The 27829-nt window shown below is 51.9% G+C and overlaps 2 protein-coding genes across 2 annotated transcripts in view; both read left to right on the plus strand.

Moving 5' to 3' along the window:
* EXOSC7 (exosome component 7) overlaps positions 1–9784 on the plus strand; it is a 36645-nt gene extending 26861 nt beyond the window's left edge. Inside the window, exons 6-8 of the mRNA XM_026500635.4 lie at positions 5299–5422; positions 6468–6623; positions 9544–9784. Coding sequence (XP_026356420.1) covers positions 5299–5422; positions 6468–6623; positions 9544–9648 — 385 coding nt within the window. The 3' untranslated portion in view covers positions 9649–9784. The remainder of the gene's footprint in view (positions 1–5298; positions 5423–6467; positions 6624–9543) is intronic.
* A 175-nt stretch (positions 9785–9959) lies between these two features.
* Positions 9960–27819, plus strand: CLEC3B (C-type lectin domain family 3 member B). Its single transcript, XM_026500637.4, has 3 exons — positions 9960–20613; positions 24657–24755; positions 27355–27819. The coding sequence occupies exons 1-3, from the start codon at positions 20505–20507 to the stop codon at positions 27753–27755; spliced, it is 609 nt and encodes a 202-aa protein (XP_026356422.1). The 5' UTR covers positions 9960–20504; the 3' UTR covers positions 27756–27819.
* Positions 27820–27829: the final 10 nt, after the last annotated feature.

The raw sequence follows: 27829 nt of genomic DNA on the forward strand, positions 1-27829 counted from the left end.
TGATAAGGGGCTTTAGCATTAAACATGGTGGCACTTCATGGTAAGCTCCAGATTTCACAAGGTAAAACTCAGTATATGCATCAGTATATGTTTCTGGATTTGTTCTTTATATTGTTATTTTCGTTAAGTGACCCCATCCCATATAGAAAACTACTAGAAAACCACAGAGAAGCAAAAAGAGTGGAAAGCAAACACGGTCATCTGTCCAAAGACTGGATAAAGCTGCTTGGGAGCATGGGTTTGGCCTGCGTGTACTCTGCTCTACATCCAGCACCGCGAGCAATGCCCGGCACATAGTAGGTGTTCACACATTCCTTGATTGGACACAGGAATGTTCTAACAGCAGGGCGGCAGCCTGCGCTTGGGTTCAAGAGCAGGAAATGGTTCTGCCACCGTGGTTCAGCTTCCCAGCCAGCTGTGTAGCAAGGGACATGGCCCTAAGCCCTCTTGAGGCCGGCATTTCCTCTGACTGATCACACAGCCTTCTCCCCTTCCTTCCGTGGACCCGGTTCTTGCAGGAGAGTTTGCAGCGTTTGAAAAGAAACGCGTGGGTGGGGATGTTGAGGCCATGAGCGCTTGCGTTAAAGGAATGGGGGCTCCTGGGGTGTAGAACATGAGGGTTAGAGACTTCTAGGGATATAGGCTAAGGAATTAACTGGAAAAATGAGCAAGGGTATTATTCTAGAATGTTTATCACAGCCTCTTTGTAACGGTGAGACATTGGGAGCAACCTGAGTGTCCCAACACGGGGGTCACTGTGTGCACATCAGCCTGTTTAGGGCTTTGAAACCAGGCACTAAACACAGTCCTCTCATCTCGTTTGTTTTGTTGTATTTTACTTTTGATAACTCTTATATTGTGATTATGTCTGAAGATAGATAGATAGATAGATAGATAGACAGACAGACAGACAGATGGACAGATATGTATATCCCAAAATGGGCATTGTGATTATTTTCCAGTGCTCCTCTAATAGGCAACATTTTTCTGTGTTTTAGAGGTTTTCTGTGTTGAATTTAGACTACCTGTGTAATTCAGAAGAAAACAAAAAGTTACATAAATTTCAATCAGACGTTGCAGGATAGAATATTTGCTGTGAACGAAAGCGGTAGAGCGCCCCAGCCTGAGCTATGCCACTAGACTCCTGGCTGAGATCAGTCAAGAGGTGGGCCTGGCACTGGTGGCCGTGGTGGGGCCCGAGGACCAATGCCATTGTAGCAGCTGGTGCTGGGGCTCTATTGGAGAAGAAAGGAAGTTGCCATCTGTTGTACCTTGAGCTTCAGAAATAACTACCCATCTGCCAGCTGGTTTCCATGGGCACCAGGGCAAAAAGAGAGAGTAGAACCAGACGAGGCTGTTTGGCTGTGGGGGAAGTGTTGGGCAAATTGGACATCAGGACGGTGAAACCCAGCTGCTCAGATGGGGAGGGTGCCTGTCGTGGGCAAAGCCATAGGTCTCATCCCACAGGGACCAGCCCTACAGGTAGCAGGGAATGTGGACTGTGTGAGGCATCAGCTGGTACGTGGAAAGACCTTTTCTAGAGCCCATGTCCTTTAGAAGGAGAGAGGCCATTCTCTAGCCCTGCAGCTGAACCAGGCTGTGGCCAGAGTGTTGGAAAGAAATGTGTGTGTGTATATGTGTGTTTGCACGCGCGTGCACGCGTGTGTGTGTGTGTGTTTGCGCACGCTTATTTTTTAACATACCAATCAAAATTCAAACCGGTTACCTGACTTGCACAAATAGGGCGTTACTTAATACTTACACCCTGGGTGCCCCGACATGGACACTTTGAGCCAGGGCACACCCAGCAGGACCCCTTGGTTCCATCAGACATTCCCCAGCTGCAGCTCATCTGCTGTGGCTGTGGCCCTTGTGTAGGGACAGCCAGCCGGGATGGGATCATAGAGGGCTTTTGTTAGAGGAACAGGGCAAAGCACCAGCGCTGTTTCCGTTACGCGGCTGAATGGACCACCTCTTCCTTCCTGGCTCCTCCACCCCAGATGGGGATGGTCAAATGTGTTTCCCAGCACCCCGCTTGAGAAACAGAATGTTGCCCGCCGCCCCCAGAAGCCCTCTCACCCTCCACCCCCGTGCTATCACGACAGCCACTGAGGATAGCCATTGTCCTGCAACAGTAGACCGGTTTTGTACTTGATACAAATGAAATCCCACAGTGTGTTCTCTTTTGTGTCTGCTTCATTCACTGAGCATTATGTTTCGAGACATCTGTATTGTGGCCCGCAGTCATCGCTTGCTTTCTGCTGCGTGGTGGCCCCTTGTGTGACTGCGTCACCGTTTACTTACCCATTCTGTTGATGAGCATCGGGGTGGTTTCCAGGTGGGGGCCACTCCAAACACGAACATTTTTGTCTTTTTCTTACACATATTTACCCACTTCTGTTGGGTACGGGTGAGAATTTTGGATCATAAGGCACGGCTGTGTTTGGTTTTAGTCGATACTGCAAAACAGTTTTCTAAAGAGCTTTTACTAGGTGATACTCCCACCAGCACTGTGTAAGCGTTCTGGGTTGCTTCGCATCTTTGCCAATTCGTCGTCGTCGTTGTTGTCTTTTTACTATCTGCCATCCTGGCGTGTGTCTTGGTATCATACTGTACTTTTAATTTGCATTTCCTTGATGAATATTTAAGGTGAATACCTTTTTGTGTGTTCGTTGGCTACTTGAATACCCTCTTTTATGAAGTCTTTGTTCAGGTCTTTTGCCTATTTTTCTATTAGGTTGTCAGTCTTTTATATTTGGTAGGAATTCTTTTTTTTTTTTTTTTTTTTTTTTTTTTAGCTGCAGTAGGAATTCTTTACGTGACATGTCAGCTCGTATGTATACACACACAACATACGTATTTGCAAATATTTTCTCCATTCTGGAATATCTTTTTAACTTCTTTTTTTTTTTAAGATTTTTTTAATTTATTCATTTGAGAGAGACACAGCGAGTGAGAACGTGAGCAGGGGGAGGGTCACAGGGAGAGGAAGAAGCAGACTCCCCACTGAGCAAGGAGTCCGATGTGGGGCTCGATCCCAGGACCCCAGGATCATGACCTGAGCCGAAGGTAGAGGCTTAACCGACTGAGCCATCCAGGTGTCCCATCTTTTTAACTTCTAAATGATGTCTTTTGACAAACAGAAGTTGATTTTTTTTTTTTTTTTTAATTTTGAAACATTGTTCAGAGGGCCATTGAGAAAATGTTCTCTTCTGCCTAGGGGTGATTATGCTCTTCTGAAAGTACAGAACGTCAGCCTGACGTGGGGAGATCATTTCATTTCTAATATCCATTTAATCAAGGTGAAAAACATCAAGTGGAGCTTGTGTCCTGAGACCCTGACCAGTGAAATTACACAAGTCAGGCTTACCCCTTTAGACCACGCTGAAGACCTTCCCCCTTTGCGAGCTTCTCTACTAGCTTAAGCAGCTCTTTCCAGAATAAAGAAATGTTAGCTCTTAATGTTCTCTTCACCCTCGGGCTTTCCCGTCCTTCAGCCGCACTTTCTGATACGTTTCAGAACATGTTCTTCACTTGCGTGGGTCTAGATATGTTAATTTTGACAAATGTGTATCTAAATATGGAACAGATGGACACCTTGACAATAGTCATGGGCGGGACTTCTCAGCACTTGCCTCCTTTGGCTTCCCATGCTTTATCTTTGTCACCTGTTTACCTGCCAACACGTGGAAAGTGGAAAGGTTGGTGGGTTTCAGAGAAAATACAAACACACGTACATTCTTCTCTAGTTTTCTAGTTTCTCTGCCCTCGTATAGGCAGGTGCTGTCACGCTAGCAGTGGTGCGAAGCCCACACTGCTGGGGGGGCCAGAGGGCCTGCATCCCCGTCTTTGTTCCAACAGTCGTTAGTGCTGTGACCTTGAACAAGTAATTAAATCTCATTCAATAAATGAGTCCCTCCTTGTGTCAGATAGTGCATTAAGACTCGAAGGATGGGGAAATGAGTACAACATAGACCATCGTTTCATTTGTCTTATTTCTGTCTTGGGGAACATAACCGAGTAACAGCCGATTAAAATGTCCGACTCTATTTCATTGCTTTTTTTTTTTTTTTCAATGAAATAATAAACGTGAATGTATCCCAATAAACTCGAGAGGATTATCCAAATATATGGTACTGTTTTATTATAGTATATTCCATAGACACACATAATTTTCCAGAATCAGAATATCTTGGATACAAAGGCTTCAAATGTCAAAGAAAAGTTCTGATTAACAAATGAATTTCTGCATGAAAGTAACAAGATAAAGACCAAAAAGAATCTCATGTAATAACTCACTGCATTCCCTAACAAGTCCCTCATCCCCTGTGTGATTTGAGCTTGAAGGGATTCACTTTTAGGTAAGATTCTTTGCCTTGTTCACAATGACACCATGTAAAAATCTGTGCAGTAGATTTTATAATTCTTCATAATCCTCAACACATTTGAATCTATTGTTTTTTCTCCCTTTATGGCAAGTCCTTTTTGTGGTCCGTTCAAGAAATCTTTGTTTACGCCCAAGTCATGAAGATGTTTTTAGTTTTTCTTCTTTTATTTTTTAAAGATTTTGTGTATTTGTTTGAGAGAGAATACACACAGGAAGCAGGGAGGGCAGTGGGAGAGGGACAAGCAGACTCTCCACTGAGCTGGGAGCCCGATGCACGGCTTAATCCCAGGAATTTGGGATCATGACCTGAGCCAAAGGCAGATGCTTAACCAGCTGAGCCACCCAGGAGCCCCTTAGTTTTTCTTCTAAAAGCTTTATTGTTGGGCGCCTGGGTGGCTCAGTCGGTTAAGCGTCTGCCTTTGGCTCAGGTCATGATCGCAGAATCCCTGGATTGAGCCCTGCGTTGGGCTCCCTGCTCAGCGGGAAGTCTGCTTCTCCCTCTGCCCCTCACTCTGCTCATGCTCTCTCTCTCAAACAAATAAATAAAATCTTTATTAAAAAAATAAAAGCTTTATTGTTTTGTCTTTCCCGTCTATCTCTGTAGTCCATTTGGTATGGATTTTTGCATATGGTGTGAGGTAGAGATCAAGATTCTTTTTTTTTTTTTCCCCATGTGCATATCTGATTGACCAAGCATCATTTTTAAAAAGACCTCCTTTCTTCACTGCTCTGCAGGGTTGCCTGTGCACTTTTGACAGAGAAGATAGGGATGAGGGTGATGAAGTACAGGTGGAGTGTGACTTTATCTTGTGAGCTGCAGGAATTCTGACTCCTCTCCTCCATCTCAAGAGAAAGAAGTTCTCTTTCTTCGTCCCAGCAAGTGGGAATTTGAATTGTGCTTCTGCTTCTAGGATACCAAGAGTTCGTGTTCTAGAGGATGAAGAAGGGTCCAAGGACATCGAGCTCTCAGATGACCCTTATGACTGCATCCGGCTAAGTGTGGAGAATGTCCCCTGCATTGTCACCCTGTGCAAGGTATGTGGTTGTACTGATGGTTTTTGAATTCCCTGTGGGTCTCCCTCAACCCCAACCCATTTAGGTTACTTAATAGGTTGAGAAGTTATAGTTTCACAAACCATGTACAAGTAGCTTTAATCCAAATCCAATAATTTGGTTATATTAGAAACCACTATATGAGCAGCTCTTTTTTTTTTTTTTTTCAACTGGAAGATATGGAGTCCCAGGAATACACAAGTGGGTTCATAGTAATAGTAGCCTGAGTTTGTTAAGCTCCTCGTACCAGGCATTGCACTCAAACACCCTGTGCGCACATTTCCCTTAACTCCCTCAGTTCCACGGGGTCGAGGGAGGTTAGAGGTGAACACTGTTCCCTCTGTGGGCCCCAGTGTCCACATCTACGAAACGAGGGATTGGAGCAGGGCCTGGGGATCTGTTATGTCAAGTGTGGTTTTTACGTGCGCACAGAGGCCCCGGGAACCTAACCTCCGGCCGGGGCTGCTGCGTACCTGGCCCTGCCCAAGGCTGCCCACCGAGGCCTGGATTGACTGAGCCTGTCCTCGATTCCACACAGGATTCATAGAGAAATAGGACCGAGTAGGTCAGGTTTAATTCCCCTGAAACCACTTCATGAAGCTGGGGTGTGGTGAAGCGTTGGGACTGAGCGAAGCCACCCGCTCTTGACTCATTCTTGAGCATGGCTCTTAGCTGGCACCCTCTCGATTCATCTTTGTCATCAGTGAAACATCCACGTGGCTTCATGTGTCAGTGTCTCCTGCGCCCCTCTGCTGGGGACTCTTGGTGGCCCCTGACTTGGCTGGTCTCTGAATTATGGCTCTCACCCCACTCCCCACCCCATATTTCCTTCTCGTGCTTTTGTAATTCTGCTTCCACGGTGGCCTGTGGTGGAATTGTTGAGCATGTTTTCCACGGGAGCAGAATCTAGAAGATCTTGCGTGGGCAGTGCGGGTCCTTCACTGGTGTAGATACTCCCTCCACAAGGCGCTCGAGGCTGGGGTCTGGGATGCGTGTTACTCACGCGTGTACCCCACTGACTTGGCAGATCGGCTACCGGCATGTCGTGGACGCTACTCTTCAGGAGGAAGCCTGCTCCTTGGCCAGCTTGCTGGTGTCTGTGACCAGCACGGGGGTCGTGACGTGCATGAGGAAAGTGGGGAAGGGCAGCCTGGACCCGGAGAGCATCTTCGAGATGATGGAGGTGAGGCTCTGGCTCTGAGGCAGGTGCAGACACCTGACGGGGAACGCGTGCTGCCTCTTGCCCCTCGGTCCCACCATGGGAATTCTCCCTTTGCACCCTTGACCCCAGACATAGAACTTGGAGAATAGCTGGTGTGAGCTGCTTGTCTCCTGACCTAGCCAAGGGTGGAGGTGATGGGGGCTCTGGATTGGGAGGTAAGGAACCTGTCGGTCATTGTCCCTCATCTTCTCCCTCTCTGATCCCACATTTCCATGTCTCTGGATGGAAGTGTTGGACTGATAACGTGGAGTCACTTGTAACTCCCAAATCCCAGGCTTTTGAGAGCTGATGAGGGAACTGGGTTCCTGCCTGACCGCTTCCTGTCCTTTGAAGAGAGTAAGTAAAGGTGGAGGCAGGGGGCTGAAGGATGGCCATCTCCCCATTTCTTCATGAGTCTAGAAGTATTCAGATGGAGACAACTGGGAAACCCTTCCAACAGTCTCAGGCTGTCCAGCAGCCCCACCCAGGAGGCGCTTTCCAGCTCGGTGCTGATTGGTCGATGTGTGTGTGTGTCCCTTACGGGCCTGAAAGCCTCCCGTGGCAGGGACCCCCTGTGTCTTCCCAGACTCACCTTCCCCCGTGTCCACCTCGTCTTTCCAGAAGTCTTGGAGGACTCTGACACAAACCGACTGACTGACTGAATTGCCAGGAACAGCGTTAGCCGGACCCAGGTGTTTTGCTTTAGGTAAAAGGCACACGCAGAGGTCACGCTTAATCACGGGCAAGGTTGCCACACATGCTCTTCCTTTATTCCTAGAAACAGTGACTTTTCACTGAAGACACTAAGCATTTAATGTCCATTTTCTCTTTTATCGTCTTACTTGAAAGCAAAGCTGGGCAGTGTATATGGTGTCGTGAACTCAGACACGAAGACACACTGTCCTCCCTGTAAGTCCTGGCTCTGGGCCACAGCTCGCGCATCCCAGAGGGAGGGTGACAGCAGCGGTGGCGCCTGTCGCTGCGTGTGTCGTGAGAAGCCAGTGAGGGTGTGGAGGTGAAGCACACGGCACCGTGGGGGCCTAGCCCGAGTGCTCAGTAGATGCGTTCTCCTCGGTGCCCTGAGCTCAGCTGTCTAGCCCTGTGTGGCAGCGGGTATTCTTCGTGGCCGGTTGGTTAACTGGCTAGTTTTTTTAAAAAAACAAAAACACTTAAAGTACTTGATAACTTCTACCAGAGGCCTCTCTAGACAACTGGCTTGTTTTAGAAGGAACTCTTTCCCCACCCCCTGGAGAATTTTACGAGAATTCCAGTATGTACAACGGAAGTTGTAAGTAATAGTGAGAATGTATTGTGCACTGTGTGTCCAGCACCCTGTTTTTTAGGGCTTTAAATGTATTATGTCATTTAGTCCTCAGCCGTCGTGTGAGGCAACTACTGTTGTCATCCTTCATTTTACAGACGTGGAAATTGAGACCTGTAGCAGATAAAGTCACTTGCCTACGGGGTTCCCAGCTCATAAATGCTGGCGCTAGGATTCAAACCCAGACCGTGCGCTTCCAGAGCTGTCCCCCCGCCCCTGCAGCCACACTGAGCTATTTTAAACCTTATACACCGGGTCTGCTGGGGCTGCCAGAGCTCCGTCTGGTGAGCCAGGCTCCATCCTCCTCTGGGGCGCGGCGAATGCGGTCTGTAGACCCTGCTCAGGGGTACCATGGCCCCGTGGTCTCGTCTCACTGCTCTGGTCTCACCCAGGGATGCAGCCATCCAGAAGTGCCTGCTGTGACACGTAAAACGTCGGGGGTGGCTGTGCAGGCCGCCACCGCCGACCTCTGCCGTTCGCATTCCGACCTCCCGAGTGCCGGTGTCCCGCCTGTCTCACCCCCTCTTACCCTCGCTCCCCGCCTTCATCTGTATGGACAGTCAGTACCCCTGTCTGATCGACTGACAGTTTTTCTTTAGTTGGCCACTTCCCACTTTTAGACTGAGATCTTTCCGTGTAAGTTTCCAGTAATGCTCGGAGTCTCATCCTGTGTCACAGTGAGGAGAGAGAGGAGAAGGTCCCTGGAACTGGGAGGATTGGGGCGGGGGTCAAGGCCGGGGTGTCTTTCTCCCTGACGTTGCTGAGAGGGGAACCGCACGCGGCACAGTGGAATTAACAGTGCTGTGGAAACACGGAAGACTCGATGAGGTGGGGACTTGTGGTTGGTTCCTCAGAGTCTTAAAATGCTTCGTGAGCTCAGACATGGTAACAGTTTCATAAAGAAAGATTTTTGTATGTGAGTGTTTTTTTGTGGCTCCTGCGTAGGGGCTAATTAGGAACTCGGTGGGTTGTCTGACCTCTTGACGTGTCTTGTTCCAACGTTGCCTGCCCTTAGCATCTCTGCATGGCAGCAACGCCCGAGACCCTACCCAGGGCTCAACTCGGGCCCATCCGAACAGCTCTGTGTCGAGATTTGGTGGCAGGTGAACGAGAAAGTGCTTGTTCAGACGTGTCCCCGGAACCATCTGTTCCTTCATTAGCCAGACTCTCCATTCCCTGTGGCCTCCCCCTGCATTCCCACCACAGCACTGTGGGACTTGGCAGTCGCCGGGAGCAGATTTGGTTGACAGTTTTGCTGCTTGTTGTAATGGCAGCGGGAGTGCTAAGCGTGAGCTAATGGCTGAGGCTGCCTTTGCTGCTTCCTGCTGGCCGCCTGGGGGTTGGCGAGGGTATTTTTTTTTTTTCTTTGTTTTTGTTTTTAGGGTGGAGATTTTTCCAGGGTGTAACTGCTCTGTCGTGGTGGTTGCGGGTTTGTTTTCCACTTGGTTTGGTGCACTAAGTAAAAGCCCCGTAAGCAGATGGAATGTGTACCCTTCGGAACGGCTAGCAGGCGGAGGGAGGCGTCCCCGGTCCGGGTGTGCGCGCCTCACAGGCGGGTGTGTGCTTGCTTCTGTCCTGCAGACCGGCAAGCGAGTGGGCAAGGTGCTGCACGCCTCCCTGCAGAGCGTCCTGCACAAGGAGGAAAGCCTGGGGCCCAAGAGACCGAAAGTCGGCTTCCTCGGGTGATTTACACATCAGCGCAAATGCGGGGTGTTTGGGTTTTTTTGCTTTTCCTTTTAAGCCGCTGTTTGTATATATTTTTCTTATCTGTTATAAATTTGAGGCAACATTTGTACATGTAAAATTAAAGTATATTTTCTAACCTGGCTTGGTACGGCTAGAGTTCTTCAGCAGCAACCCAAGGTGCTATTTAGTGACACCGCCCCCCCCCCCCCCGGAAAGTCTGGCCCTGGTCTAGCAACTGGCAACCAGATCCAGAGATCTGCTTCCAGGGAGACTCGTTTCTCTCCTGCTGCAGGAGTTCAAAACAACCACAAAAACACTAGAATAAGGACCTACCAGAAAAATGGTTTAAAGGAAATGCTTATGATACGTATTTTATGAAAATTTCCCCTGTAGAACTTTCAAAATAAGAAACACACACACACACACACACACACACACACACACACAGAGGGTTCATTCTCCTTGTGGATTTGGTGCTTCTGGGGGAGGACAAAGGAGGCACAGGCCTCAGGTACATGGCCATGGCTTCCACCTGGCTGGTGAACCTTGCTGAGTCCTGGGGAAACCCATTTCTTGCTTCCTGCCCTCCAAGAAATCCACGCCGAGCTCCCTAGGGTCCAGGGCTTAGTGGCCGCTTTGGTCCTTGGCCAAGCATTCTTATCACTCTTATTTTGAAATTGCTCTGGATTTTATAGTCACTCCCTTGTGTTTCGTAAGATTTCCTTGTTTTATCAGCACAAGAAGGCTGTTTTAGGAGTGTTGTCATTTGATTACTCAGCCTGCCTTCATACTCTGGGGACGGAAGGGAACGCCATTCTTGATGGCCCCAGAAGACTCCTCATCAGCCTGTATTCTACTCACAGCGCAGTGTGCTGGAATTAAGTCTCTTCAGAGGTTGAGCAATCTTTAGTTTTTTCCAAACCGAAACTCCCCAGTCAATCTTAAAGAGCCCTGGGGAAGAAGCCGATTCACGAAGGGCGAATATCTCAGCCACGGCATTTGCTCTCCGCATTTCAGTTAGACAAATAGGGTGAGCAGTTAGGAATGTATTGTCTAATGGAAGGAACAGAATGCGAGTTGAAGCCTGGTTCCAGAGGTCCTGTCCTTCTGCTGGCATGGCCGAGGGCCATCCCTGTGGGGACAAACAGCTGTCCGCACTTGGACTCGGAGCTGCTGTCCTCTTGAGAACACAGCCTGGGTTTTCATTGCTTTTACAATGTTTTTCCAGTGATTGTCCCTCCAGGTGCCATGACGGTGCTCTCGACAAGGCAGCAGTGAGCCTGGTACTCCTCCCCTCCTCCTGGCTGACTGCCCGTGATGGGACATTGACAGTGGTCAAGACGCAGCTAGAGTTTGAGTCAAATGTAGAAGCTTCAGTCCTGATGATGAAAGACATCAGACAGATGCGTCTTTGCCCGGCTGGGCGCATGACCGCTACCCAACGGGGCTGACTGGCAAAGCAGTTACAGTGAAAACGGAGGCGAGAAATCAGTTAGCATCTGTCTCTGCCACCACCTTTCCCAGGCCACCCCCACCTGTCAGGAGCGAACATCACACGTGAAATGGAACCCCCCAATGAGCAAGGTCTGTCCAGGAGAGGCATTTATGGGGAATGTGGGATGACTGCAGCTCTTAGAATAAGGGAAGAGAAAACTGATGGCGGAGACTTGGGAAAATATTGTCCTGGAGAGACCCAGTGCTTCATCCAGCAGAAGCAGAGCTGTCCTTAGTGGTCACTAAATAAACATCAGGGGATGCAACGTTACAGAAGATTCAAGTTGGTTCTGTCGCTTCTGTGATTTCTTGGTCTCCCAAATCATGTCCATCCAAGCCTGCAAATACATCATTGAGGATATTAGCCCATTCAGCCTAGAAGGGTGTGCAGCCCCAAAGCGCTGGAGACTTAGTGCCTCCCGAGGGGACCCACAACCACTGGGGTGGGGGGCAGCAACCAGCGGGGAAAGGCTGCTCCATCTGATCCTTGGGTGGGCAGTTCTGAGAGGCGTTCGGTACGTTCAGCAGACCACGCTGGTGGTGCCCATGACTGTGGTCAAGCCTTTCCTTCCTGGTTTACCCTCCCCAGTCCTTCCCTTCTGTTTTCTGTGGGACCCCCTCCCAGATAAACTACCAAACATGAGTCCTCGTCTCAGGCTTTGACTGCCTGGGGAGTGACTCCGACTAAGCATTTGGTACTAGCAGTGGCCTTAAAAAGCAGACCCTCCAAATGGGTTTTGAACATAGGAGCAGTCGTTGGCCAATGGCCGTGAGGGCCCTGTGGGTGGTATCAGGTGAGTCAGCGATAAACTAGGCCATCCTACGGTGTCATCGTTACCAAGACTTGCCTGTGGTGGGTTGGGATGAGGTCCAGGAGAGGAAGTGTTGGGTCCTGTGGAAGCTCTACCACGTGGACGCATGGAGTCAGCGGTAATTGTAAGAGTTGTTTAGTTCACTGGCTTCTGTTAACGATGAAAAGCCTTTGGAAGAAAAAAATGAAAGGTTCATCAGCCAACTATCAACTTGACGTGTGCTCTAAAAACCAGAGGGCCTTCACGGTACAGTGTAAAGAGATGGATCTGCAGCCACTGGGTAGGACGTGCTGACATTCACCCCTCGGATTTGCTTGTGCAAGAGTGGCAGAGCCCCAAAGGAGACAAGCTGCCTCCTGGGCTGGTTTCCCTTGCCAAAGTCAGGGCTTTTGTCAGGAAAGAAAAGGACTCGGACCTGAGATAAAGATGGGATCTTTGTCCCCAGCATTCCCCCTGAAAGCTTTGAGCAGGCAGAAGCCCCCATCCCCTCGCTGAAGGAGAGCAGCCATTTCCTGAGAGAAACAGACTGCTTTCCCTGCAGAGACTGCCTCAGGAGATGATATTTGCCAACCTCTGCCCCACCTTCCCACGTTGTTTCCAGACCAATGACTAGAGTCCTGTTACAGCCCAGCCTGAGCTGGGAATTGCAGTCTCTGCTGTGGGAAGGAATAGATTACTTATAGAAATGATTACAAGACCTGGCTTGGCATGTACCAGGGAAATAGGAGTAGGAGTGGACCTGGAGGGTATTGGACCAGGGCCATGGCTGAAAAGGAGCTTTAACGTCCCCGTAAGGAGGTCCAAGTTGTTCCCAGTTCACTGCTGGGATAGCCCCCTGAAGTTGGGACCTAGTGATCATCTGAAGTAAAAGGAGGAGATACCAGAACTGAACACAGAAAAAGCAACAACTCTTGGGGTGCCTGGGTGGCTCAGTGGGTTAAGTGTCTGCCTTTGGCTCAGTTCATGATCCAGGGGTCTTGGGGTCGTGCCCCATATTGGGCTCCCTGCTTGGTGGGGAGCCTGCTCCCTCTGCCTCTACTGCTCCCCCTGATTGTACTCTCTCTCTATCTCTCTCAAATAAATAATCTTAAAAAAAAAGCAACAACTCTTCTTAGAGATCCATAAGAGAAATGAGGTCACAGAGCCAACCACTGCTCCCCAAATTGGAGAGACCAACAAACACAGCCATAACTTACTGGGAACCCAACCAGGGAGGGGAAACCTGAACTCCCAGAGGCAAATTGCTGGAGGCTTAGCATGGACGACTCAGGGGGACCCAGTCAACAAGGGCCCCTACACTTACGTGAATTTTATCTCCAGGATCTCAACCTACTTCTCACAGTGAATTTCAGAGAAAACTCCTCTCCTGCTTCTAGCAGGTGGTGAGAGGAAGAGGGGAGGGACCATTTTGAAATACACCGGAGCACTCTGTTCTTCACAAGGCCTGCCCTTGAGAGAAACTACTTAGCCAGAGCCTACCTGACCTAGAGGAAGGGAAATACCCAACTCAGGCCCACTCTAGCCATCCTGTCCCACCTAGCGGGGTGTGTGTGTGGTGGCGGGGAGTCAGAGTTGGAGAGCTGAGAAGCAGTGTGAGGTTCACAGTCCAGGGGCACAGGTGCACTAAAAGACAGACCTGGCCCTACCCCAGATCACTTCCCCGCCCCCACACCTCATCAGCACACCACTAAAGGCCTATTTACAGCAGTTCCTTTTACCCAGTGCATCATGTCTGGCCATGAATAACAAATATGAGGCATACTGAAAAGCAAAAAACACACTTTGGAGAAAAAGAGCAAGCACCAGAAACCAGACCTGGCAGGGATACTGGAATTAACAGACTGGGAATTTAAAACAACTATGATTAATATGTAAGGGCTGTAATGGATAAAGTGGACAGCCTGCAGGAACAGATGGGAAATGTAAGCATAGAGATGGAAATCCTACAGAAGAACCAAAAAGAATTGCTAGGGAGAAAAACACTGTAACAGAAATGAACGCCTACGGGCTTATCAGTGGACTGCACATGGCAGAGGAGAGAATCTCTGAGCTTGTGGATGTATCAATAGAAACCTCCCAAAATGAAAAGCGAAGAGAACAAAGACTGAGAAACAGAACAGACTATGCAAGGACTGTGAGACAATGATAAAAGGTGTAACGTATGCATGGTGGAAATTCCAGAAAAAGTGAGAAAGGAACAGTAGACATGTTTGAGACAATAATTACTGAAAATTTTTCCCAAATTAATGTCAGACACCAAACCACAAATCTATCAGTTGAATGAGTACTATGGATGATTATAGACTACTTCATCAGCTGGATACACATTTTTCTCAAGCTCACATGGAACATTCACCAAGATAGACCACATTCTGGGCCACAAAACACACCTTAACAAATTTAAAAGAGTGGAAATCACAATGAACTGCTCTCAGACCACAACAGAATTAAATTAGAAATCAATTACAGAAAGATAGCTGGGAAATCCCCAAATACGTAGAGATTAAACAACACACTTCTAAGTAACACCTGGGCCAAAGCAGATGTCTCAAGTGAAATTAAAAAATACTTTGAACTAAATGAAGATGAAAGCACAACTTATCAAAATTTGTGGGATGCAGCTAAAGCAGTGCCCAGAGGGAAAGTTATAGCAATTGAATGTGTATATTAGAAAAGAAGAAAGATCTAAAATCAGTCTGCGAAGCTTCCACCTTAGGAAACTAGAAAAAGAAAAGCAAATTAAACCCAAAATAAGCAGAAGAAGAGAAATGATAAGAATGAGAGCAGAAAGCAATGAAATTGAAAACAGGAAATCAATAGAGAAAATCAATGAAACCAAAAGCTGGTTCTTTGAAAAATCCCACAGAAGGGTGAGATCATCAGAAGCCAGCAGGTCGTTGTCACCAGCCATTTTCTTCCCTGGGGCCATTTGCCAATTCTGGCCATGGGCTGAGGATCAGATTTGGTGCACCCAGAAGGATCCTATGGGGGCAAAAGGGAAACCAGCCAAACGTCCGGCAAGATTGTGCAGGGCTAGGGTGATGATTTGGAAAGTTCAGGATCCCTAATGGCACAGCTGGGTTTACAGTTGTTGAATTCTTGGGCTATCTGGGGAGGCAGGGAGTTCTAGTAAGGTAGATTGAAATCTGTAGTATCCTATAGAGCTAATGGGGTTTTCTCTTTCTTCTTGTGTGACCTATTATAGCTGAAGACTCAGGTAAGTGCAAAACTGGGATGAGAATGCCTAGTTTGTCCTTCACAAATTTACACATCAGGTAATGTCTTGCCTCTGGAGTAGAGGGAATAAAGGGGCAGATGGAGGCCATGAGTCCTGAAGGCCCTGTGGCTTCTCAGAGTGGTCCTCCCCCTCCTCCCACACTTTTGCACGTTGCCCAGCTGCCTCACACATAGGTCTCCATGTGTTCCTTGGAAGGATCCCATTGTGTAGGCAGGGTCGAGATACTGCCCCATTTTATGGACAAGGAATCCGTGTCTTGAATAATTTGCCCCAAAGGATGCAAGTGCCAGGTCTCTGAGCTGGACTGGAAACCCAGGACTCCAGTTTTCTCTCCACGGGGACACTGCTGACCTTCAGGGACAGAACAACCAGGGAATGGGGGCCCCATGAGAGCCGAGAACTTGGCTCGGTGGGATCTTGCCTCTCCCAGCATCGTGTGTCCCAGGGCCTGGCACACAAGGACAGAAGCAATACTTGTTGATTGAATGACAGCACCAGGCCAACGAGCTTTGCAAAGGAACGAATGACTTTCCTAATGAGAGTCACCGAGGCCAAGGTTATGGGCCATTTGTCTTTGTCTTTGACTAAGGCCTAATTGCCTTTGCCATATTTTTGGAGCTGTGCACCCTGGACACTCTTACCTTTGAGGAGAGAGTGGAAAGTTCTCTGCCTCCATAGGCGGGCCACGTTCTTGTTGACACAGGACCAGCAGAACTAAACGGAAACAGCTGTGCGGGGCGAGGGGACGGGGTGGGGAATGGCTCCACGTCGGGCCAGAAGTCTGCATGTTGTTTGGGCTGACATGGGTGGGGTGGCCAGAGCTGGTTTTATATAACTCAGACTTCCAACAGCTTTGGAGAGAGAAAAAACCGAAACTTGCTTAGAAACTGAAATGTGCCTTTTAGAGCTCTCTTCTGATTTTTCTGCCTCTGGGCTTTGTTATCCATGTCATTCTTTGTGCAGGAAAATCGGCTCAAAAAGACTGGCCCTTGAGGGCGATGTGTTCGTGCAGGGACGTGTCCCGGGAGGAGGGTGGGGCGGTCACTAGTGAGTATCAGCACCGCATTCCTGGAACCGCCCCGGGCTTGCTGCTGTTCCGGCTGCCTGAGGCCTCGTGGACAGGGCCCGCAGAGGGGAGCTTTCATTCCGGGAGCAGGAAATCCGTACACGCCACGAGGGCTGTGAGCTAGCGTGTTGCAGGTGTCCACAATGGCGGTCCCCACCTGGCCAGGGACAGTGGGTGGCAGATAAAGGGGAGCCGGATGTTTCATGGCTGTGAGCTCAGCATGGGCATGGTGGCTACAGAGAACCCACGAATCTGCATCTCTGAATGGTGAGCAGTCTGACCATTCGAGAACACGTTTCCTTCTGGGAGCTGCACCACAGTGAGGACTGTCACAAGCAGACTTCCACCTAACGCTGATTTTGCAGAAGGTCAAAAAAATGTCCAGGAACCGTATTGTAGAGCAACATGGGAGAGAAAGGAGAAAGGAACACAGAGGGGGACCACGATGGCCAATTTCAGACTTGCCCCCTTCCCGGCTTGCCCCCCTGCCTCGCTGCCAGGGAACTTGGCCACAGGCCGAGACTCACGATGGAGCCAGCTGCTTAGAGTGACCCCCTCGTTCCTGGAAGGGTTGAAGCAAGCACAGGGGGAGGGCGGAGAGGGTCAAGGGAAAGGAGCAGCCCACGTTGATGGGGGGTTCCACCCAACTGCAGCTTCTGACCTGCTTTTTAACTCCGAGGCCAGGAGTCAGTGGGCCACACGCATTCTTTGAGGCCTATCAAAGCCATTAAAAAAGGCCAAAGTAGGGTCACAAAAATGGTGATATATTTTAGAGACTTAAAGATTTATTTATTTATTTGAGAGAGAGAGATAAAGAGGGAGAACATGAGCGGGGGAAAGGGGCAGAGAGAAAGAGAGAGAGAGAGAATCTCGAGCAGATTCCCCACTGAGCACAGAGCCCAGTTCAACAGGGAGCTCGATCTCAGGACCCTGAAATCATGACCTGAGCCGAAACCAGGAGTCGGACACCCAACCGACTGAGGCGCCCCCCAAAATAGTGATATATTTTAAATGTTCACCTTTAATGAAAGTGTACTTTGAACTCACAGAAATATGATGCAGGGCAAATGCTCCTCACAAGACAGGACTCCCTTTTAAAACATCATCCTGAGGGTGTGGTGAGGGGTGCAAGTTTAAAGTGTGTGTTGAACTTGTCTTCTCTCAGGGCTGTCGGTGTATCTCCTCCCAGTTGCTTGTAGAGGAGCTCTGTGGAGTGCATGCACACGTATGCACACACACGTGCACACACGCACGTGCACACATGCACACCCACCTGTGAGAAGCTGCAGGGTGAGAAAACCACACACTGCTCACTACTTTCTAGAAAGCTCTACGAAAGCCGCCTTCGTGGAGAACAGAGAGGTCATTTGCCAGGTTAAGTAGGAAAGAGTCACACTCCCCCAGTGAAGGTGTGATCCCACCTTACTTGGGGGCTTAGGCTTCATGTGTCGCTGGTACCTCCCCGGGCCCCCCCAGTCCAGCCCCGCTCAGCTGGCAAAGCATTCTCTCCACAGTGGGGTCTGGTCGCAGCCCTCCCAGCTTGGTTCCTTCTGTGTCCGGAGCGTTCTAAGGTGGCCTGAGCAGACTTTGAGATCGGCCCTGTCTACCTCTCTAGCTCGCTTTCTTTCCCTCCTCCACCCCCATTCGTGTTCAGGATCGAGAATGTGCGGTGTGCTCTCCGCCAGGAGTACTGGGCACATTCCTTCTTCCCTCCCCTCCCCTCCTCTCGGTGGCCACCCCTCTGTGGCCCTTCCCGCCCCTGCCTCACCGCATTAGGTGCCCCGATGGCACAGTGGGCCCCTCACGTTGACCCCGCAGGGCCCAGGCACCCTGCGCAGTGAATGAGGGACTGATGGGGAGGCTAACAGGTCCAGGCGTGTCCTGGCGCGTCATGGCTCCTGTGTGGCTCCTGCGTGACAAGACCTGGAGCAGAAAGGCCACAGCAGAGCCTTCCTGGGGCCCCCTCCCCGGTATGCGTAGGGCAGGGCCTCTGCAATCAGGCGTATGGAGTACGTGGTACCTTTCGCAGCCGCATCGTCGAACAAACTCCTTCCATGTCCCTGCCGCCCAAGAGCCAAGGTAGGAAAACCGGGAAAGCAAAGGAGTTAGTAAAAGAAAAAAGAACAGCACGTTTTTTCTTGCCATGTGCTCCCCACCCAGAGCTCAGGAAGCCAGGCTCCCTGTTCGTGTGTGCGTTCTTCGGCCCCAGACTGTCTCCCCCGGGGCTCAGCGGCCCCTGTAACACCCTCTCCCACTCTGAGAATGGGAGACGTGGAGCCCATGGGCACTAAAGGGCTGGATGCTTGCTCCTGCCCTTGGCGACCACAGCGCCCTGGGCCAGCCCAGCCAGGGTGCAGACAGATCCCTCCCTAAATCCGACAGCGGGCTCAACGGCAGGCTCCCTGGAAGAAAAGCCCAAGTTACAGAGTACTGTATTTTCTTTGTGAACAGTCTTACGCTCACGGAAAATTGGCAATTCCCGTGTCAACAGCACTGGTCCCCCGAAGCATTTGTGAGTAAGGCGTCAGCTGCTCAGCCGGGTTGCGCGATGTTTCTTCAGCAGGAATCTCATGGACGGATGGACAGATGGACGGATGGACGTGGTGATACGTTCCCATCAGGAGCTCAGGGGCTGCAGGCTTCCCACCTGCCCCGCGATCCGGGATGCTTACCTGGGGCACTTGAGGAAGTAGCATCTGCCAGGCTTCTTCCCCTAGAGGTTACTCTCTTTGAAAGGAAAAAGTGTTTTGCGGACAAGTGACCTGCATCTATGAAAATATCCTGTTCCTCGTCCGATTATCAGCTCATCCCCTTACATCTGTGCGCGCTCTGGGTTTCCTCTCTCGTGGTTGCTACCGCGACGCTGCTGACCGCCGGTCCCTGGGAGCTCCCCCAGGCCGGCTCTGGGTGCTGCGGGCATGTCCCCATCATCCCTTGAGCACCTGCCTGCTTTCTGGCAAAACAACTTGTTACATTTGCGACTTTCCCTGCCCCGGCCCTGGAAGCAGGCCTCTCATCCAGGTGCTCTGGTTCCTTTTCGTGGGAAGGTGGGTTGAGAAGCCAGTCCTTGGAGGCTTAGGGGTGCTGGGGGGCCTTGGAGGCGTTCCTGCTCCACAGCCCTCTCAGTGACAGCTGGGGAACAGATGTGCACATTTCCATGTAAAGGCACTGGTTCGTCTTTATGGCCACGATCGCACAGCGATGGCTCTAATTGTTATCTTCCACCATAGGGTTCATTCTAGTTTTCTCTCTCTCCGTATTTGTCCCTCCCTTCTCTGATGATGAGAAACCTGGCTCCCACGGTCTGTAACAGATTTGCTTATTTGTAGGGTGGTCCCCTGGATGTAAGCTACCTCTTATTCCAGCCACCACCCCCCACCTCCCATGCGGGATCTCCGCTCCTTGCTCGTACCCCAACGCTCTATGCAGGGCCTCTGCACCCCCCGGGGATGCCCCCCTCCACCCTGCTGGGCCAGGATGGTCTTTTTCTTCCTGCTCCGCCTTTCATTGCACTCTGGTGTACCGTGGCTTCCCCCCTCCCACTGTGGTCACCTCTGCTTCAGGATAGGATGGTGGAGAAACAGAAACATGAAGCAAGGTGAGGTTCCCTGGTATTTTTACCCAAAGAAGCACCAGGTGTATAAAGACGGAACCACAGAATCAGCATAACAGACATTCCACGCAATCAGGCAGTGAGCCCCAGGTCACGCTGTAGAGTGACCTCGGAGTGTGCCCGTTTTGGAGTCGCCCCACTTGGGTTCAAATACCAGTGCTGCCCCTGGGTAGCTGGGGCCAGTCCCCGAGCCTCAGTTTCCTCAAATGTAAAATGGGGAGGTGATGGCACTTCCCTCCCGTTGCTGGTGTGAGGCCTCCACGACCTAATGCCCGGGAAGGGCACGCCCCTGCACCTGCCCAACGTGACTGCTCGACCGGCGTGCGCTCCGACAACTCCCGTGTATTTTTCAGAATTCTAGAACACAGTCATTCTGCTTTAGGAGGCAGGGCCAGGACACTGGGTGGGTGTTCCCCGGGCAGCGAGGCTCTCCCAGGCCTTCCTCCTTTGCAGCTTTTTTTTCCTTTTCCTTTTTCTTTTTTTTGGCACACCCGCCCCCACGTCTGGGAGGGTTTCCTGGACAGAGGTCCCGGTGGCCGCTGCCTTAAGACGTGCAGGCCGGGCCGCGGCCGCCACTGCTCTCTGACCCAGGCCAAAGCAGGCAGCAGCAGCAGCCCCAGCCAGTGCAGCAACATGGAGCTCTGGGGGGCCTACCTGCTCCTCTGCCTCTCCTCGCTCCTGACCCAGGTCACCACTGAGGAGCCAACCCCCAAGGTCAAGAAGGCTGCAAATGTCAAGAAAGGTAAGGAGGGGAACAGGGCTCCTCCCCACCTTCCAGGGAGCTGGTCACCCCGTCCCTTACTACTTTTTATGCTCCTTCCTTTCATTTTCCTTCTTGATAAATCCAGGGAACTTTCTTGAAATACCCCTGGAGCCTCGGAGAATTCTCCAGTATCGGGGGCAGTTGTCAGAATTGTTAAGGATCACTGACTCTCAGAATGGGAAAGAACCTTTCAGATCATCTAAACCGACGCCCACTCCGCCCATCTCCAACCCCCCCCCCCCAAATATGTTAAAGAAATCAAATCTTGGGTTTGGCAGTGCCAAGGGGCTCTGCTTCGTAATCTCCAAACCTGGGGTTACTCCACTGTACAACGGGGATAGTGGCATTTGCCAAAAGGCGTCTGATTAGGATTTAATGCCACAAAGCCCAACGGCTGACACCTACAATAATACTTACTGCACAGGGGAAAAAGGGACCGAGTGAATTCTCTGTGTGAGAGCGTATCACGCAGCCTTGAGAAAACAAAAATGTGGGAACTGAAACTAGGACGCCAGAAGCAGGTTTGCGTTCCCTCTGTTGCCTCTGGGTTTGGGGTGTCCTTGGGCTGCCTTGGCTGCTGCAGGGCCTGCCCTTGGAGCCCAGCCTCTGGTGAGGTCACCCCAGGCTGTGTTGAGACAACATTAGCGAAATGCCATGGCAATGAACGGGGCTGTCACCCCCACAGGGCTCCGAGGCTCCGAGAGAGAGTTCCAGGGGATGAGAATGTGGATTTAGGCAGAGAAAGGGGCAGCCAGAGCCAAGAGCCTGGAAGAGGCAAGGCGAGGGGGCGTGGGCTGTCCTCAGGCCGCTCTGTGAGCCTCCTCTGTACACAGACAGCTGCCCGTTGGCCAGGGACTAGTGGAATGTGGAAAGGCACCTCGGGACAGTGGAGGCCCCCAGGGCTGTGAGAGAGAACAGAGCACATGTGCGGGTGACAGAGATACCGACCTCCAAGGTTCAGTTTTATAAAGTTAACAACAGAAAGTTCAGAAGGGAATGGATACCATGCCAATATTTATCTTGAAAAGTGGGTTTATATACAAATACACACAAATCCTTTTACATGCAGAGGATTTTTCTAGAAGGATCCACAAGAGTTAGTGATAGCAATTACTTCTGGGAAGAAAAACTGGGGAGCTGAAGGCAATGTCAGTCGGAAAGGAGACTGTAATGTTTCAAACTGTTTGGGTTTCTAAAAAGTTATATGCAGATATTACGTTCTGCAAAATTTTCATGAAAAAGAGAAGACTCGATACCACGCACGATTGTGTTGACGAGCTTTAGCTAAAATTACAACCTAGTGATGTTCTCAGTAAAGGAGACACAGCTCCAAAGACAAATTATAGAATTTTTAAATGTGGAAAATAGTTGCTAATGTCTCAACTACCAGAGATTTAGTATTTATTTATTTAATCATGCAAATCACATATTAAATCATGTGAAAAAGGAGAAGGCCAGACCAGATGATGACCTGGCCCTCTCTGGCTGTCACACTTGAACCCAGCCCCAGGGGGTCTCCATGGAGGTGGCCCCTGGAGGCCCCGGACCCCGGAGGCCAACAGCTGACGACATGGGTGGGGCGTTCTGTCCAGCCCTGGCCTCTCCCAGGAACCAGCTTCAGAGTTCTCGACTCACCTGGTGTTTCTTCCTTCCACCTGCTGTCCACATCCACAACAAATGCTTCCAGAGCGCTTCTCCACGGAGGGGCCAATAGATGCGTTGAGCATCCCAGCAAGGGGTCACCACTGCTGTGAGCACCACTGCTCGTGAGGTGCAAATCGGCCAAGGAACCTCGGTGGTTCTCACTTGGGCACCGGCACCCGCTGGGGAATACCTTACAATCCAGGAGCCTGGGCCCCACTGCTGGAAATTCTGGATCTGGGGGTCAGAGGGTGGGCCAGCATCTGCCTTTTCCCCAAATCTCCAGTGATTCCAGGAAGCCACCAGGATTGAGAACCCCAGGAAAAATCCAGTGCACAAAAGTGGGGGAGGGAGTCCAGAGGAGGGGCTACATGGTCCCTGGGGTGGGGGCGGGGGGTGGTGAACAGATAGGTGAGGCTGGCAAAGGGAAGAGACGACAGCTTGCGTGCCAAGCCCCCACCCTGGCCTGCAGGGTCAGGGGAGAGCCCTGGGTGCTTCTGGGAGTACATCTGCTCCTGGTGGGGGGTGTATCCCCAGCTGGCTGTAGGGGGGTCAGCTGGAGGTGAGGCATGCGGGGAAGGCTCAGGTGGCTGGGGTGCTAGTGGCCATGTGGCCACACCTGGCAGGGAAGCTCAGGTGGGCAGCATGGCCGCACAGGGGGTCAGAGGCCCTCAGAACGGGGACTAGGGTACCTGGAGGGTGTCCATTCCAATAACACGCACCAGGAATCTGCAGTTCAGAGACAGAGAAGGGTAGCACAGGGCCTCCTGACTCCTTGCCCAGAGCTGTAGACGTTCCCTACTCCTACACCTTCCTCGGGTGGAGCACTGTTGGTGCCTTCCTCCTTGACCAGTCCCCGGAGGACCCCTTGCACACATGGGCACCTCAGTGCAAATTACAAAGGTACCCCTCTGAGCTGCCAAATTGTAGAAAGGCACCCTTTTCTCTGATCTGACCCAGCATAGCCAGGGCAAGGCTTAGGGACTAGACGTGAGCCCCCACTAGTCCCCTCAGCTGAGTGCCTTTGTAGAGTATGCAACTTGCACAACCTCACCTGGCACCCTTTGCTGGTACATCATGTGACTGGTACAGAGCTGCCCTGAACTTGCCAGGACAGAGGCCCAGCACGAGGCATACATAACCCTGCTAGGCTAGTTTGCCAGCCCTAAACCCTCCTTTTTTTTTTTTTTTTTTGGCCTTGCTCATCTGGGTGTTATTTTCCTCATATTTGATAAATTACATCACTAATTTCTGCATATACAAGTATGTTTCTTGTTTGCATTTGTTTCCTGGGATTCCTCTGCAAAAGCGCCTCACAGGTGGACAAAGGCTCTGACCTCATTGCTTATGACCTTGGACTTTATGCAGGCACAGCTAAATGGACCGTGGACTCGCTTTCCCGCTCTCTACCCCAAGCCACACAGCGTTTTCTGAAGCCCCGGGGATTTCAGTAAGACTGGGGTCCACCCACAGAGAGAGAGAGATCCTCCCCACCTTCCCCTGATGGCTCCCGCCTAACCAGCTCCCAACAGGCCTCTGTGTTGAGGATGGCTCAGGTTAGGGCTCCGCTCTTCTGCGGTCACAAGGGTGGGGAGAATCAAACCTGGAGCCCTGTGCGCCTGGGTTCGGGCCAGCCCTGCCCCCTGCTGGCCAGTTGCTTCATCCTGGCTCAGGTTTCCTGTCCGTGAAGTGGGGCTCGAGAAGAGATGGCCTTACACAGGTCACGGGGTCGATTGTGCCCCAGGCGCTGTTCGCAGGCTTCTCTCTCTTAGCCGCTGTCTTCTTCAGAGTCCTCCGAGGTGGGGCTGTTATCATCCCATTTCACAGATGAGGAAACCGACTTCAGCGAGGCTGAGCAACCCGCCCCAGGTTACTCCCATCCTTGTGACCTCAGAGCCCATGCACGTGCGTGCCTGTGCCGCCAGGCTCAGCCCCGGGCTGGCGCGCAGGCCCCGCTGGCCCGTGTCCCTGGGATCCAGCCTAGGGAAGCGAACTTGGCAGGTCTTAAGAGCATCTGGCTCTGCTTTCTCTGCTTTGCTCTCCTCTGGAGCTGGGAGAGTGGTTGGGGGTGCACCCCCTCCCCGACCCCTGCCAGTCCCAACCCCATCCGACCCCCAGCCACACTCCTCAACAAATGCACAGGTCTCGCGTGAGTCGGAACTAGTGATAGATGGGTTTCCCAGCAGCTGGAGAAGCCCAAGCAATTCCTCAGACTACCGTCAGTAGGGACAGAGAGAAAGTAGTTCGAGATATTGCGGTCTAAGGGCGTCCTTTCCCTTGCCCCCTTGGGGTTGATAGAGTGAGGGCTTAGCCCACTCCGCCCTTGCCCTGCCCCCATCCCTTATGGCCTTCTTCACGTGTCTGTGATGTCTCCATCCTAGATGCTGTGACTGTAAGGATGTTTGAGGAGCTCAAAAACCAGCTGGATAACCTGGCCCAGGAGGTGGCGCTGCTGAAGGAGCAGCAGGCCCTGCAGACGGGTGAGTGCAGGTGGCAGCCGCTGGGGCGAAGTGCACCAGAGACGGGCTCAGGCCAGGGCAGCCGGCAGGCAGCACCAGCCCAGTCTCCAGCCAGGACCCAGGCCCAGCTGCCGGGCCAGCCCTGTAGGCCAAGACGCCAGGTGCAGGGAGCCCCGCCTTGGCCCGCATCCTCTCGGACAGATCCCCTGACATGTGTGCACAGGGGAATCTTCTCAAAGGACAAAAACTCTCCCACAAGAATGCATGACCGCCCACCGGGAGCGGGGCCCCAGGAGCACTGCGTGGAGCAGGGGCAGCGGCGTTCCTAATGAGCTCCCAGAGGACCCTCCCCTCGGCCAGCCCCCATAGTCCTAAGGGGCACGCTAGCTTCACTCCCCTGTGCATCGGCCCATTTGCTCATGTTGTCACTCTTAATCATCCTAATTATGCCACGGCAGGGTTTATTCTACCCATTTTAAATGGGGGAAACCGAGGCACAGAGAGGTCCTCTTCCTTCCCACGCTCACCTGGTTGGTTAGCACGGATGATGATCTGAATGGGAGCGGCCTGCCCGGGGCATGCTGGGTGTGAGGAAAGGCGGGTCATCAGGCAACCAAGGACGGACGGCCGCAGTCACACGGCCGCAGAGCCTGGGGGCAAGGTCAGGTGTCCTCCTGGGCCACCGAATCTCTCTCTCTCTCCACCGTGCTCCTTTCACCGTGTCTCAGGCTCACCTACTCCTTTGTGCCCATGCCCTGGGGAGCACAGAGAATACGGACGAACAGTAGCCGATCACACGTGCGTGTCCTGCGGGCCTGGCACTGCTCCAAGTGCTCTGCCTACGTTAACTGATCGTTCGCAGAAAACCCACACAGTGGGCTTATTACTACCACCGCTCCTCCATTTCCCACCGAGACTCGGAGCGCCTTGCTCACAGCCGGAAGGAGCAGAGTCTTGTTCTTAGCTCTGCTTTGCTGCCTCTCCAGTTATGACCTGGGAATCGCTGGGCCCCTTCTTGGGCAATCTACAAATCTCGCTGTTCTCACAGCCACCCTCTCACCTCATGCTTCTCTGACAGCGTGTCCCAAGCCTGGGGCCCTCTGCTCCCCTTGTGCCTCCTCAGAGACCTCCAGATGCTTCTCACTGGGCAGTTTGCACCCGCTTTCTCCCACCTAGGTCTTTCCTTTCAGCATGGCCACTGGCCATCCTTCTGTCCCTCTAAAGTGCCACACTCTGTCCTTCCCACCACAGGGCCTTTGTACCTGCTGTTCTGGCAGCCTGAATTGCTCCTGTAAGATCCACCTAGTATGCACCTCTAGCATCACTATCTCAGGACTCCCTAATCCCTCATCTCAATCAGGCTCCTCAGTTAAAACTCTCACAAAATGATGTTCTTTCCTTTATCATATTTATGGCAGTTTGTAATTATCTATTCATCTGTTGATTTATGTCTGCCTCCCCTGCTAGATAATAAGCCCCAGGAACACAGGGACCATGTTTGATTGCCTTGTCTCTTCCACCACCTTGCCCAGCGTAGTGCCTGCCACATGTCAACACTCAGGAAAGTTTTGTTGAAGGGAGGACAAATACATGATTTTGTACAACCTGCTTAACATAGCAGGTAGGGTGAAGGGGCTCTAGAAGGGAAGTATCTACCATGTTTTGGCTTCAAGGGAATAGAACACCCAACAGTAGCTTACACAAAAAGCGAGTCTGAAAGTGGGTAGCTGTTTTTGTTCAGAAGCTTTGCCTCATGGTCCCAAGATGGCTGCTCCAGCTCCAGGCATCATGACTGCATTCAAGGCAAGACGGAGAAGAAAAGGTGGCCCAGCCATTTATCAGGAGAGTGAAGGTCTTCCATTCCCACCTTATTGATCAGAGCTCTATCATATGACCACCTGGAGCTTCGATGCAAGAATGAAGCTTTTCTAGGCTCTGTAGTGGTGGCAGACAAGGGAGAAGGGGATTGGGAACGGATGTTGGTTGGGTCCACCAGCAGTATCTGCCCCAAAGGGAAAGTTTAGAAGCACTGTGTCGTTCTGGGTAACAGTCTCCTCATCCGTAGAGCAGAAAGCATAGGGGTAGATTGCAGGGTGAGCTCTAAGGTCTCTCCCATGTCTAAGCTTTGTGCTCGGGCAAAGTCCATATAACCCAGATGCCACTAGCCCCCCCAGGTGAGGTGATGAGGTGGGGACTTCCTGGCACAGAATCCCGGGCATATGGCAGTCGCGCCCCTCCCCCCATCATGTCTGCCGATTCCCTGGGGGTTCACAGCCTCCCACGCTGACAGGGCTCCTCAGAATTCCCCTACCTTGGGCAGAGCTGACCCTGTCTCTACACTTCCACATCCCCTTGGCACCGGATGCGGCGCCCAGGGAAGGGCGGTGACCTTGAGCTAGGGGCTGTCTGCCACTGAGGGGCTAGCTAGCCTCAGGACCTCTGGCAGGCGGATCTGGGCTCTGCATCCGTATCCATCAGCCTGGGGAGCTGGCTGTCCAGGGCCAGCGACAACTGGGCAGGCTGGCGGGGACTGCAAGAGGGTGGGCCTCGCCCTGGAGGGTGGCCTTGGACTGGGGACCCTGGAGACCTTGGGTGACGGCCGTTCTCTCTCCCCTCGCAGTCTGCCTGAAGGGCATCAAGGTGCACAGGAAGTGCTTTCTGGCCTCCACCCAGGCCAAGACCTTCCACGAGGCGAGCGAGGACTGCATCTCGCGCGGGGGCACGCTGGGCACCCCGCAGACGGGCTCCGAGAACGACGCCCTGTACGAGTACCTGCGCCAGAGCGTGGGCGCCGAGGCCGAGATCTGGCTGGGCCTCAACGACATGGCAGCGGAGGGCGTCTGGGTGGACATGACCGGCGGCCACATCGCCTACAAGAACTGGGAGACCGAGATCACGGCGCAGCCCGACGGCGGCAAGGCCGAGAACTGCGCCGCCCTGGCCGGCGCGGCCAACGGCAAGTGGTTCGACAAGCGCTGCCGCGACAAGCTGCCCTATATCTGCCAGTTCGCCATCGTGTAGCCGCCGGCCGGCGGGGAGGCTGCGGGGGTGGGGGCGCTCGTGCAAATAAAGCTGGTGCCGCTGGGCCAGTAGTG

The sequence above is a fragment of the Ursus arctos genome, unplaced genomic scaffold (genome assembly GCF_023065955.2).
Source record: "Ursus arctos isolate Adak ecotype North America unplaced genomic scaffold, UrsArc2.0 scaffold_14, whole genome shotgun sequence".
Classification (NCBI taxonomy): Eukaryota; Metazoa; Chordata; class Mammalia; order Carnivora; family Ursidae; genus Ursus; species Ursus arctos.